This window comes from Rhinopithecus roxellana, chromosome 14 (genome assembly GCF_007565055.1).
Source record: "Rhinopithecus roxellana isolate Shanxi Qingling chromosome 14, ASM756505v1, whole genome shotgun sequence".
Classification (NCBI taxonomy): domain Eukaryota; kingdom Metazoa; phylum Chordata; class Mammalia; order Primates; family Cercopithecidae; genus Rhinopithecus; species Rhinopithecus roxellana.
In genome coordinates, this window is record NC_044562.1 from 118,958,920 (window position 1) to 118,973,616 (window position 14,697).

General features: G+C 38.8%; 1 protein-coding gene across 5 annotated transcripts in view; it reads left to right on the forward strand.

The window, feature by feature from the left end:
* The window catches only part of FMNL2 (formin like 2), a 317,675-nt gene that overhangs the window by 242,708 nt on the left and 60,270 nt on the right, over positions 1-14,697 (forward strand). For all 5 annotated transcript variants that reach the window (XM_010372898.2, XM_030916860.1, XM_010372899.2 and 2 more), the window contains exons 7-9: positions 1,444-1,552; positions 4,927-5,003; positions 7,013-7,106. In XM_010372898.2, the coding sequence (XP_010371200.2) occupies positions 1,444-1,552; positions 4,927-5,003; positions 7,013-7,106 (280 nt within the window). The remainder of the gene's footprint in view (positions 1-1,443; positions 1,553-4,926; positions 5,004-7,012; positions 7,107-14,697) is intronic.

Below are 14,697 nucleotides of genomic sequence, written 5' to 3' on the forward strand. Positions count from 1 at the left end.
TAGCTCTATTGTTTTTGAGCATAGAATATAACTAATAAACAAGTTTCTCATTGTTTTTATTGACATTTATATATTGTGTATTTTCTAAAGTCCTTAAATGTTAATAAGTATGTATGTGATATGTCATATTAAATATATTTTAAATGTTGATCCAGAAAAATATATTTGAGATTAGCTATCTACTGCAACAAATAGAAGCCCTTTGTGTTAATGTTTGGGAAGCAGAATATTATTCTAATTAATTTTGTTGCTTTCTACACTCCAGAAAATAATGACAGGGACATTTTGGCTTCTTAGAAAGAGACTGTTGCAATATAGATCAATAACTGGATCAATAAATAAAAAGAAAGAATGTGCTACATTACACCTCTTAAGAAACACAAATAAGGCTGGGCGCGGTGGCTCGTGCCTGTAACCCCAGCACTTAGGGAGGCCAAGGTGGGTGGGTCACGAGATCAAGAGATCAAGAACATCCTGGCCAACATGGTGAAACCCCGTCTCTAGTAAAAATACAAAAATTAGTGGGGCATGGTGGCGCTCATCTGTAGTCCCAGCTACAGGGACTACAGAGGCTGAGGCAGGAGAATCACTTGAACTCTGGAGGTGGAGGGTGCAGTGAGCTGAGATTGTGCCACTGCACGCCAGCCTGGTGACAGAGCGAGACTCTGTCTCCAAAACAAACAAACAAACAAACAAACAAACAAACAAACAAACAAACAAATGTGTAAGGTTGGTCTACTTGCTGGAATAATGAAAATGCATTAATATTTCGAAGCAATGCAGAAATATGGCACTGTAGAGAATAACCTCTCCCATTTTCCATAGAGACTGGTTTTCGTTAGTCAGTGTATCTTCTCTATCATTGCTGCATATGAATATTAAATTATATTGTTTGTTTGTAACAATTAAATTATATTAATTGTTAAATTACAAAAGGCAGTTGATTCCATTGAAATTACTCTTTCTTTTTAAAACTTAATCTTAGATTACTTTGTTTTACACTGGAAGCTGTTGCTATCAACTAAAAATGAAAACTCTTTCTAATAAACAGTCATGTACTTAACAAGTGATTCCATTAAAGAAATATAAGACTGAGGTTAAAATAAGAACGATAGAGGAAGGGGAAGAACTTCAGATGTAGATTAAGAAGATGATATATGCTTGGGTCACAGTGGCTGTGTGGTTATTTTTTAAAGTTGTACTAGTCTCTGAGACCTCCAAAAAGTGTGTTAACAAGCATACCCAAGATGGGCTTATGGCAAAGTGACACATTATAAAGCTGTATTTTAGAGGTTGAAATCAATCTTACTGTTGCCATTTGGTGGTGGTTTTAACCTACAATCCTTGTTTTGGTACTGGTAAAGAGTAGTGTCTGTTAAGTGCATGTGCCTATGCTAAGAAAGTAACCTATTGTTTTATAGAAGTTTCTCTTTTTGTTTGTAGATATAATACCTTGCCAAGCAGAAGAACTCTGAAAAATTCAAGATTAGTGAGTAAGAAAGATGATGTACATGTCTGTATCATGTGTTTACGTGCCATCATGAATTACCAGGTATGTTGGAGCTTCTGGTTCTTTTAAAAAAAAAAACCTGAATTAATCAGACTCAGAAATCACTGCTGGGTGCAATGTACACTACTTGGGTGATGGGTAAAATAAAAGCCCAGACTTCACCATCATGCAATTTATCCGTGTTACCAGAAGCTACTTGTACCCCTAAAGCTGTTGAAATTTTTTTAAAAAAGAAGAAAAACCAAACAACAAACAAAAACAGACTCAGATTTTGTTCTCGTTGGTTTCTTTGTATTATTTCTATTTGAAGTAAATGCCAGGATTTAATGAGATTCTATTAAAAAAGAAAGGCCTGGTTCATCCTAATGCTCAAGATTTAATTTATTGCCCTCATATTTTAATAAATATATATAATTTGCGATGTATTTAAAGGAAAGGTGTTTTTCTCCTGTAGTGATAAACTTACTAGATTGCTTGGTGAATGATTGTGACCATTAAAGATTGAATAAGCTGCTGTTGCGGGTAATAATGAAACAGCTCTAGAACACCAGGAGTGGATAGACACAGTGGTTCTCAAAGGTTTATATGGCGAACAGGCGAGAAGTTACAATTATTGGCAGTTGGACTCAGTGGTTCCTAATCTTTATAAGAAGCACCTGGAAGATTGTTGAAAATACAGATTCTTCCTTTGTGTAATTGTGATGCAGGTTGACCCCACTAAGGTGCTACGTTGAATTTAAGAAGGGAAACATGCATTTATTCTTTCAGTACTTTTGTGAGCTTTGCCAGACAGCCCCTGTTCCACATAGGCACTGAGAATATAGCACCGAATAAATATGTAGCCCAAGGAACTTACTTTCCAGGGAGGGGAGACAGATGACCAACAAATAAATTGGTAAAATGTGTGTGTTCCAGATAATAATGATGAAATGAAAGCTAATGCTTACATGGTACACTTTTCAGGTCTAGTGCTTTTAAACCTCTTAAGTCATGTAAATAGCCCTGTGAGATCAATAATATTTTTCTCCACATTTTACTGATGAAGCTGGGACACAGAAAAGTTTAGTAATTTCCCTAAAGTCACATAGTTAGTAAGTAGTGGGGTCAGGATTTGGACCCAGGAAGGCTTTGAACCCAGAGAACCATTACTAAGTACTGTAGAAAAAATAGGAAATAGGAACTGCTGAAAATATATGTGAGTTTTAAATACGCCAGCCAGCCAGGGAAGGGTCACTGAGAGGGTAACATCTAGTAAAACTTGAATGAGGGAGCAAAGGGAGGGATATTAGGGAAAGAAGATTCTAGGCAGAGAGAAGGGCAAGTGCAGAGACACAGAGGCAGGAATGTCTGGTTTGCCCAAGTTGCAGAAAGGAGGCTTGGCAGGATCAGAATGAGTAAGAGGGAGAACAATAGAAAATGAAGTCAGGTGTCATCTGTTTGATTATGTAGCACTTTAGAGGCTGCTGAGAGGACATTGACTTCACTATGAGAGGAAAGCTATTGAATGGTTATAAGGACATAATCTGACACTTGAATTTAACATGAGACCACTCTGGCTTTTGTGTTTAGGTTTGACCTTGGCCAGGCAAAGGCAAGAGGGAGTAGACCATTTAGGAGGCCCTTAGCAGTCATTTAGGTGAGCTTTGATGGTCATATGAACTAGGATCATAGGAGTGGAGATGATGAGAGGTGATCTGATTCTGGTTTTATTTTGATGCTAAAGGCAATAGCATTAGGTATGAGGGAGAAGGCGAGGAGTAGAGGCTGGCACCAGGACTTTTGTCTTGGGCATCTGTGAGATAGAGTTGCCATCTAAAAGATGGGAAGACTGCAGGATAGATGGATTTGAGGGAGATCGTTAGGAATTCTGTTTCGGGAATTTTAACTTTGAGATGTCCCTTAGACATTCAGATAGTGATCTTAGGTGGGTGGTTGGATATGCCAGTCTGGATTTCAAGGCAGTGGTCTGGGCTGGAGATAGTAATTAGCATATAAATGGCATAGGAAGCCAGGAGGGTGAATGAGATCAGTAGGGGTAGACTGAGAAGTAAAGAAGTCCAAAATATGAACTTTAGGACTCTCTGTTTAAATGTCAGAGAGATGAAGAAAAGCTGGCTAGAGAGCCTGAAAAATAGCCAAGGAGTTAGGAGCCAAGTGAAGGACATGTTTCAAGGAGAAGGGAGTATTCAGCTCTGTTAGATGCTGCTAAGTCAAGTAAAATGTGGAGTGAGGATTGGCCATTGGCTTCAGCAAAGTGTAGGTCTTTGGTGATCTTGGCAGACAGTTCATTGGGATGGTGGGGGTGAAATGCTTGATTGGAGTGGTTTCAAGAATGAGCAGGAAGTGAGGATTTATACTGAGTGTCTGGAGGAGTTTTGCTGTAAAGGATAGCAGAGAAATGAGAGGCAGTGGCTGAACACAGGTTGTGGTATCAAGAGAGGTTTTTATTGTTGCTTAAGAGAATTTGCATCATGTTTTTATGCTAATGGCAATGAGTCCATAGAGAGGGAAAAATAAGGGGGAATGGAGGAATTTCTGGAACATACCATGTTCGTGAGCGGATGAGAGGGAATGGGATGGAGGAAGGACTCATGGGAAGGGTTGGCCTTAGTTTGGAGCACAGAAGAGTTCCTCTTTAATAGGAGGTGAGGAGGTAAGCCACAGATCTGTGTGGGTAGATTGATGTGGTATAGGAGCTTCTAGATGTTTTTTCTGATTGCTTGTGTTTTCTTAGTATAAGAGGAAATAAGATCATGAGCTGAGAGTAAGTTTTGAGGAGAAAGAATATAGTTGACCCTTGAACTTTGTGGGGTCTGAGGGACACTGATCCCTGGTGTAGTCAAAAATCTGTATATAACTGGAGGCCTCACCGATAGCCATAAATAGTCTGTTAACATACATTTTGTATGTTATATCTATTGTATACTGTGGAGTCACCCTGGAAGTTTAAAAAACTCAGGTGCCAGCTCGCTGTAATTGAAATTCGGAGTAAATGTTTTGTTTAGTCTTCCAGGTGAGTTTAAGGAGCAGCCAAGGTTAAGAATCACTGGGCTAGAGCCTTTTCATCATTTTAATAAAGAGAAACATGTAGATCATTCATAAAGAATGGGAAGATGATCTTTTGATAATAGCATCATTGCTGAAATTTTTTTTTTTTTTTTTTTTTTTGGAGAGATGGGTCTGGTTGTCCTGGCTCAAGCTGGGACTGGAGGCACAAATCGTTGCAACTGGCATTCTTGAAATTTTTAATAGAGAAATATGCTTTGACCGTGATGTACTAGAGACATAAGTGCATTTATGATTGTGTAAGTTTCATTAAGTAGATACTTCAGGTTTTTGGTTTTAAATCAATACTGACAGTTCCCTAACTTGGCTCCCAATGCTTTGTGTTTCTTTTTTTTCCATGTTAATTTTAGTATGGTTTCAACATGGTCATGTCTCATCCACACGCTGTCAATGAGATTGCACTAAGCTTGAACAACAAGAATCCCAGGTAAGCTTCTTTTGTAGTATGCAAGTCTAAATCTATCTAGGGAAAACAGAGAGCTGGTCAACACTTAACCAAGTTTGACTTTGGAAACTTTCAAGTGTCAATCTCTGAAATAAGATTGGCTATAAACTCTTTGGCTGTGTAGAATTTTTCCTTTGAGCCAAGGTACATTCTTACATGGGCCAGAGTTGAGCAACTGGTGACAATTCTAGCCCTCCACCATTCTCCTCAAGCTTTTGTTCTTTTGAGGCCTGGTTCCCAGCATCCTTGCTGCTAAATTTGGAGAGGATCAGGTTGCCAGGACTTGGGGACCAGGAGAGTCTTGATAAAGATTTACCAACGTCAGTTACTGCTGAAAGCTAGGTAAAACCGCCATCCTTCGTCTACACTTCGCTTGGTAACTTTACATATGTAGCTTTAATTACTGAACAAAAATAGAAAAATAATTGTAGTGGCCAGCCACAGTGGCTCATACCTGTAATCTCAGCACTTTGGGAGGTTGAGGCAGGTGGATCACCTGAGGTCAGGAGTTTGAGACCAGCCTGGCTAACGTGGTGAAACCCCATCTCTGCTAAAAATACAAAAAATTAGCCGAGCATGGTGGCACATGCCTGTAATCCCAGCTACTCAGGAGGCTGAGGCAGGAGAATGGCTTGAACCCGGGACGTGGAGGTTGCAGTTAGCCGAGATCGCGCCACTGCACTCCAGCCTGGGCGACAGGGCAAGACTATCTCAAAATAAATAAAATAAATAAATAAATAAATAAATAAATAAATAAATAAATAAATTTATTTTCGTGCAGATATGAATTTTGTTCATGTTCACCACATGTAAAGTCTAGCAGCAGATATAATTCACATCACACATTAGCCCTAAAACCCAGTCTTCATCAGTTTTAGTTATTTTAATGTGCTTTCCATTCTGGTGAAGTATTCTGTACTTCAAATGTGCAATTCCCTTTCATCCGATACCTCTCTGTAGACAGAATATCTGAAAACTGTTAATCCAAAAATCTGATTATAAATTAGCCATTTCTCATTTGGAAAATGCAATGCAAACTATAAAGTCCTCTTTACTGAATATTATTCTTTCAAACTTCCCCTGATTAAACCTTTTATGACTTTGCGATTCTTTCCTTCATTTACTAGAATCCTAAGTAGCCATGCTTCTGTGTCTCTGCCTTCTACTACAGGGAAGACATTATTTTTTAAAAGACAATTGACATTGTGGAATATCAGAACAGTCTTTGTTTAGAGATTGGTGATAGTTGTTATTCCAGAAAAAAAATGAAATACTTAAGTGGTCTTATGATTGAAGAAACAATGCTGTTTCTTTCTTGACATTGAATTTGAAAACTTAGAGTGTATCTCTATGTTCTCCTTCCAAAAATATTTCAGATGGAGTTTTGTTTTCTTGAGTCAAAGAAAATATTCTTGTGTTAGTAAAGCTGTAATCCAGCTCCTTCCGGATCTCCTGCATAGGAAGAAGAAAGGACAGAAACTTTTATTTTCGTGGGAGATTTATGGATCCATTCCTGAATGAGCAGATTTGAAATGTAGAACATGAATTTCAGTTGATTTTGAACTTTTTTTTTTGCAACTGTTCTACCACTGTCTCTAAAATCAGAGAAAATACTTAATCAATAGTTTGTTTTTCATCATATTCCCATTCCCTTTGTTTTTAGTGTACCAGTAAACATTTTTCACCCATATTGTACTGAGTCACCTGATGATAGGTCTAAGAGATTATTCTTTTCAGAACTAGTTTTCATTAGTGAGTAATTTGTACTTTTGGTAAATGTGCCTTCCAAATTTGCTATCTTAGACAAATCCCATATTTAGAAGTCAGTAAAGGTTTAAAAATGTACTTTGATTAAACTGTACCTTAGTAAAGTTTTTTAAAAATGTAAGGGCAAATGTTTCATTCTCATGTATCTTGGAAGGAAGGAACAGCTGACTCATCATGCCATTTTCACTGATTTGTGTTTTTCTTCTTTCTTCTTGTTTTGGCAGAACAAAAGCCCTTGTCTTAGAACTGTTGGCAGCCGTTTGTCTTGTCAGAGGCGGGCATGAAATCATTTTATCAGCATTTGATAACTTTAAAGAGGTAGGCTACACTGCAGTTTTCACAAGAATACTCACACATTTACGTTTGGACATCTTTGAACAGAATTATTTACCTTTTCATTTATTCTAAGACCTAAGGAATATAATAGTCAATTTCTAAGATGTCACTGAGAGGAGTGTAATGAACTTGGTCTAAATTTGTATTTTATTTCCAGGATAAGTTAAAAATAATTGCAGTACTCTTTTAAAAAATTTTTTTTTTATTGGTTTTAGAGAACATGGAATAACCCAGTTTGAAAACTGGTTTTGTTACATGTATGTGGTTTTCATTAGGGTTGATATTGACACTTGATCATCTACCATATGCAAATTTTATGAATTCTTTCATCATAGTTACTTTCCTAAAGTCATATTTTTGCTGGATGCTATGAAAAACCTGGCAAATACTGGCACTGATTTTGGGGGTGTGTAAACTTAAGTGGTCTTGTCACAGATAAACAATAATGCAACAGATGAGCCTGGTTGAAAACGGAGACTGTCTGACCACAAAAAAGGAGGGATTACACATAGATAATATGACACCGAGGATCCTGCCCCAATCTATCAAAACATCACCACCTAGATAGTAGCTGCTTTCCCATAGGGGTAGTGGGCGGTGTTGTAGGACCATGAATAGTGCCTGTTTGTTCCACTGGTATATGCCTGACATCAGAGGCTACTCTGAGGTGAGAAATTACAAAGTAGTCTTTAGAGAACACTTGGAACCCCAGGTTACAACAGGACCCTTCGCCAAGTTGTGCGTTATTCTAGCAGTCCCGTTTAATTCCAAATGCTTTTGGATTAAGTCCCAAGCTGGATTGAAATCCAGGTCACAGAGGGACTGTTTTCTCTCCTCTTTCCTGAAAGGTTCTGGACTAGAAAACCTGATAGTATTTATTGAGAACCTACTATATGCTGGGGCTGTACCAGCTACATGCATGGCATCATTTGGTTCTATAAGAACATCTTTGAGACAAGTATTAATATCTTGATTTTAGGGAAATTCAAATACATGGTTTACCTATGGTCACATAGCTAGATAAGTGATAGAGCCAGGAACAGGACTTGGTGCTCCTGAACCTGAACTTCCTTGAAATGTGATGAAGTTGTGGCCTTGTTGTGTGTGAATCTCTTGAAGGAAATAAGGGAAATACTGAATGAGACAGGACTTCGGAGCTATTTCCCCTGCCTCCTGCCTCCTTAATTGGACTTACTACCCAGCTGTTCTAGACACTGGCCTGTGATCCTCTGCATAGGCTGGGAAGGTTCAAAGATATGAACAGGGCAGACGCTCCTCTTGCTCCTTTATTTGCGTTGCCTCCCTACCCCTAGTCCATTCTTTAAGATTTTGATGCTATCCATTTTGTAAATGCCAACTGTGGAGAGAACCAAATATTATCTTTTTTTTCTTTCTTTCTATTGAGCCCCAGAGATAGTGAAGAAATATCCAGGTTCTAAGAGAATGAAGAAGAATAATAGTGAATCTTTAAATTCATAATCTGGCTTCCAAGACAAATAGACTTTAGAGACAAGAATGTATGAATGCTTGTCTGTGAATGTTTTTATATATCATGTATAAATATATAAATTTTACATTTATAAATAAGGAAGTATGTTTGGGTGGATGGATTCAATATGAAAGAGAAACAGTATGTGCTGCTCACATAATGCCCAAATCTTTATCATTAGGTCATATTTGAAAATATTGCATGCTGAGTACTTTTCACACTGGAAACATTTACTATATAGTTATCAGTGGCCCTTGTTATAATGACTCATATTATAACAAGAATCTGATTATACTGCAGGTCAAATTATATCCTAAAGATATATTTGTATAGAACAAGAATAAAAGCCAGGAATTCATGAGATGAATGATAATATTTTTTTCTCCTAGGTAAGATAGAGTACCTTTCTTATGCATAGTAGGCACACAGATACTTGCAGAATTGAGTTTTAACTCTTTGGTGTCAGACTTACATATGGTTTAGCTCTTTAGGGTGTAGTATGTGCTTAATTGAAGAAAAATGTAATCCTAACTCTAATAGCTGGATAATAGTAATGAGAACCAAATTACTTTTGACGTTAAATTTTTTAGAGCTTTAACCAAAACTGACATCATTTCTGTAATTAATTAGGCGTGATGGAAGGTCTTCAGGTACTGTTTCTCCTTGGCATAGGCATTTGCATCTGAGAGAAGGTGATAGCCGTGGGCTAGGGGAGGTCCTTAAATGCTGGTGGGACCCCAACCCCTGCTGGTGTCTAGGCGCTTGACATCCTCACAAGAATGAATTCAAGTTATGAGTTAGAAAATAGTGAAAGTGCAGAGATTTATTGCAAAGCAAAAAGTACATACTCAAGAAAGGGGAGTGTGGGCATACTTGAGAGAGTCACACAAGGTGTGGTTTGGAGCTGCTGCCTTTATGGATTTCTTTAACCAAGGGATGGCATATTCACAGAGATTCCTGGAAGAAGGGGGAGATTTCTTGGAACTATGGTGCTACCCAATTTTACTGCAAATAAGGGTGTTCCTGGAACTGTCATAGCACTGGTGGGTGTATGATTGAATATGTGAATGAGCATAGAATAAGGTTCTAGGAGAAACCTAGATCAAATCCAGCACCATGTTGGACCCAGTTTGTCTTCGCCAGCTTCGCCCACACCCTGTTTTTCAGGGTCTTATCAGCCCCTAGCTTCTGCAGCTGTTTCAACAGTTTCCTTTTGCTTAGTCATGTGAAACTGCTGCCTAGAATTTTTTATTCTGCCGCAACCATCCTGCATTATTCTTGTCTCAAAACCATATAGACAGACCAAGCAAATGGATTATTATCCTAATAGCAATGGGAATGAAGACAAGGTAGCAACATGCCCCCGACAAACTTAGTTGTTATAGATAGGTCAGAAGAGCCTCAACCTATTTATCCAATCCTGAGGTGCAAAAGATGTTATTCTGTGTTGATCTTGTTTTCTGAAACCTGCAATGCCACTCACAGCTCAAAGTCTCTTAAATCCCTTCCTCTTTTTCTCCCATCTTTGTGTGAGTGATTTTTTTTTTTAAACACATCATAGTAAAGTGAATTCTTTAACATCTTTAGCCAAAATGTCATTGGAATCTTCTGGTTTTATGATAATATTCATTATTATATTCTGCCATGCCTGTGCACATAGGGTTTTGATCAGTGAATAATTCCTTTTGAGCCACCCATGGCAGAGAGAGTACCGTATCAGGATACCAGGGAGGGGAGAACCAAAGAAGAGTCTTTGCCTTCAAATTGTTTTTAAAGCTTTTTATCTTTTTTTTAGTAAGTTGGGATCCCATTCATCTCCCTAAGAAGGATGAAAGGATTATTTTTGTTTTTATTGGCAGGAATGAGGGGTGGAATAGGGGAGTTCAACATCTATTTTTTGCAAATAAAGTAATATGCTTTAGAGTACCCAGACCCTTTGGGCTTTGATCACTGTTAGAGCATAGCCAAGCGTACTAACACAATATGGCACTAGATGCTAGAAAGAAATTTAAAAGGCCATGTATCTTAAGTAGTTTATGTAGCAGGATTTTCCCCCCTCTACCTCTTGAGCCAACAAATCCGTTCTGTCTAATTTGACCACCACTCATTAATTAGTTCAGATGTAAATTAAAGGAAGTTATTATTTAGCTGTTGAAAGATTTTTATGTATGATTACATCATTTTCTCATGTTTTGATGAACATTTAGAATCCCAATCTAACGTTTTTTTTCCCTAAAAAATCTTGCTACAAATCTTGTAATAGCCGAAGTGCATGTTTTAGGAAGACAGGGAGCACCTTTAGTTTAATGGTATGTGATGGTGGCAGGAATGTTAACCCAAAGCTTTGCTTATGGTGGCGGTGGGATTGGGGTCTAAGCCTGATGACACTGAGCAAACACATACATTGCCTCAATGTATATGATGATAAATGAGTCTTAATTATATGAATACAGATAGTAAGCTTATACTGTGCATGGTTTGTGACATGCCTGAAAATATGAGTATATTGAGTAGATGAAGAGTAAATCATTCATAGTCAACAATTGTGCTCCTTGAATTCTTTTTTCTTTAAAAAACAAATTTTTAAGGGGATTAACACATCTGGTTTTGTGTTGAAACATCTCTTAACGAAAATTTATGGTCTTGAAATAAGGACCAGGGTGAGAACAAGGAGTCATCTGTTTTTTCTTACTGGCTAATTTATTAATAGCCACATGGAAGGACATATGACCATCTTCCCTAAATTGATTCTTTCTTAGTTGTATGGCAGTGTATATTTTTGAGCCCCGAGACTACCAAATGGAAAAAAATACATTTGGAAGTAAAGGGCGCCCTTTGGATATTTATATTAGTTCAGGGTCTTCTTTGCAAGAAGCAGAAACTGACGCTAACACATAGAGGAAAGGGTTGATCGAAAAGATGTTGAGAAAAGCACAGACTTGACAAGGAGCCTGGAGAACCAGGCTTGGAAAATGGGCAGGCATTCCTAAAATGTGGCTACACTCTGCTCTGCCTTTGAAGCTGCGCCATCAGAAATACCATTTGGGGTTCTGGTCATGCTTTTTTCTTCTCTTCCAAATGACATGGACCATAGCTAGCAATCTGATGGTTCACAAAACTATATCTACTGGTTAAAGACCTCAACCAGGCCCCACTTCAGATTTCTAAACACTGCACTTCATCTCATTTCCAAGGGGAACCTTGAAGTCTTCAACCTAGCTCTTGCTCTCAACTTTTTCTTAGTCTTTCTACTTTTTCCATTATATTCTTTGATATATTTGAGAAAATGGCTTGCTTTTAAAAAGTGTCTCCAAAGGTTTGGCAAAAAAATGCTTCCTTTTGAAGTCAAAGAGGAAAAGTACTGAGGTCCTGTAGACTCTACAGTGGAACAGCCACTATGACACGAGTAATAAAATCCTCTGAGGGCTTTGAGGCACCAGCTCTCCCAGGCTGCTGGGAGGTGCACCTGGAATTCATCAGGATTTCAGATCGATTATAATTATGTTCTCATCTGCTTCCGTAATGACAGCATCTGGCTTTAGCAAGAAAGCCTGAGTTTGGTTATTAAAGGTTCAGCTCCCTCCTACTTTTGACCTTCCAGTACAGAAAGATGGAGCCTTGTTGAATGAGTCACTCAAGGCCACCAGCACTCTTGTGCACAGCACTCTTGGCAGTAGTTGTTCTTTTTTCCGCCTGTTGCTAGAAGGCTTCCTAAGAAAGCTGATGTGTGGTTTAGCTACTGGGCATCTGAAGGCACTTGTGCTACACATTATTAAGTTGATTTAAGAAAGCCTGTCAAGTTTTATTTATAGTGGACCAAACTGGGCAGGAAGGAGAGTGAAGATTTTGGTGTGCTTCCAGCATCCCTCTGAGTTTAATCCCATCTAATCTAACCTCTCAAGCATTTGAGGGTATAGGATTGTAAATCTAGCATGAGACCATGCTATCCATCCAGATAACTTCCTAAGTGGTAAAGTAAGGGTACTTACATTTTTCAGTCTCTCATTGAACTATAAGCAATGTGTTCTTTCAACTGTGGGAGCCACAGCCCTAGAACGTGTATGTATTTCGCAGTATCAGGCCAGAATTAGATTGATCTAATTCACCAAGATACTTCTTGTCTGGTCCTCCTTCTTAGCATTAGGAAGTAAAGTCTTAGTCTTATGTGGTGTTAATGCTGCTGAGTAATTTTTTTTGTCTGTTCATCAACTGTTGCAGTTATTTGCTGTGGATACGAAAGTACCCCACACTTCATTTCATTAGGCTCCTGGCTTCTGTGGGTCAGGAAGGCAAGCTGGCATGGCAGGGATTGTCTCTTCTTTGTTGTGTCTGAGGCCTCATCAGGGAAGATCTGATTGACTGGGGATGCCAGTCCATCTGGAGGCTCTTTCACCCACATATCTAGTTTTTGAGCTATGATACCTCTCAAGGGCTGGGCCCAGCTGGGACTATCAGCCAGAGAGCCTCCATGTAGAACTCCATGTGGCTTGGGTTTCTCACAGCATAGCATCTGGCTTCTGAGAGAGAGTGCCCCAGGAAGGAGCATCTGAAGAACCACCATTCAAAGAGCCAGAGGCTGCTGTGTGTCTTCTGAGCTGGTCTTAGAAACCGTACAGTGTCACTTTTGCCATGTTATCTTGGTTCCGAGTGAGGCCCTGAGCCCAACTCGGATGCAAGGGGAAGGCAGTAGCTTCTCTTCTTGATGATTGGAGCATCAGCTTACTGTGCAGAACATGTGGGCTGGGAGAGAGGGCGGTGGGCTCATACTGTCATAGTCTGTATACCTCAGTAAGTCTCATCCCTCAGTAATTGTATGAGATTTACCAAAATGTTTATTGTTATTCCTCTTTCCTTTTTTCCCTCTTCTTTACTCAATCCAATACTTGGTTTTTCCTTTTGACTGAAAACTTTATAAACTTTTTTATTGGAAATAAAAAAGATAGTTATTAATTCTTTCATGTGAATCTACTATGGGCAAATGATATTGTGAGAGCCTTCCCTAAAGAAAGGAGCCATTTTCATAGGATGTCCAAGTTTATTTTCTGGTAATGAGCTAGTTATTTCTTCACCATTAGTGTCTTTAACATCTGGTTAAGGGAGTAAAGGCTGGTATCTTCCTGATCGTTAAGGGATGAGTCATATTAACTTAGTGAAAAAAATGTGAGTGCCCTCTATGTGTCAGAAACATTGATAAATAGTGGAATATGAAAATGAATCAGACATATGCCCTACCTTTAAAAGAGAGCCTCCCAGGCTAGTTGAGGAAGCAGATAAATACTTCGACAGTTGTAATACCAGGCTTTATAAAGGTAATTGCAGGATGCTCTGCAAAGAAGAGGAATAGCTGGCCAAGACAAAGTAGGGCTGGAGGCAGATGGGGAAGGAGCTCTCAGGGAGGCTCCTTCTAGGAGACGGTGCCTGAACAGAGTTTAGGGTGAGCAAGGTTAACCAGGTATATTCCTTTCCCATTGCTGCTGTAACAAATGACTACAAACTTAGTGGCTTAAAACAACAACAGTTTATTATTCTACAGTTCTGTAGACCAGAAGAATAAAATGAGTCTATAGGGTGGTAACCTCTGACGGCTCCAGGAGAGATTTCATTTCCTTGGCCTTGTCAGCTTCTAGAGGCCACTTAGATTCTTTGGCTTCCAGCCAACAGCATAGCATCTTGTCTCTGTGTCTCTGCTTCTATTGATGCGTTGCCTTTTCTCTCTGACTTCTCTGGCCTTCTTCCTTTAAGGACCCTTGTGATGACACTGGGCCCATCCATAATAATCTAAGACAGTCTCCCTTTCTGAAGTCCCTTAATTTGATCATACCTTTGCAGATATCATCATACCTTTGCAGGTATGATCAAATTAAGGAACTTCAGATGGAGAGATTATCTTTTTACTGTGTAAGGCAACATAGTCAACGGGATCAGGAATTAGCGTGTGGCAGGTAGGAGGAACACATCATTCAGCCTGTCACACCAGATAAAAAAGTGAGAATGTCATTTTATACCAAGAAGGTAGTATTTTAATAAAGCTTTAATGACTTTAGTTTGCCCTGAATCTCCAGTTTTAAAGGAATTAGGGCTTGG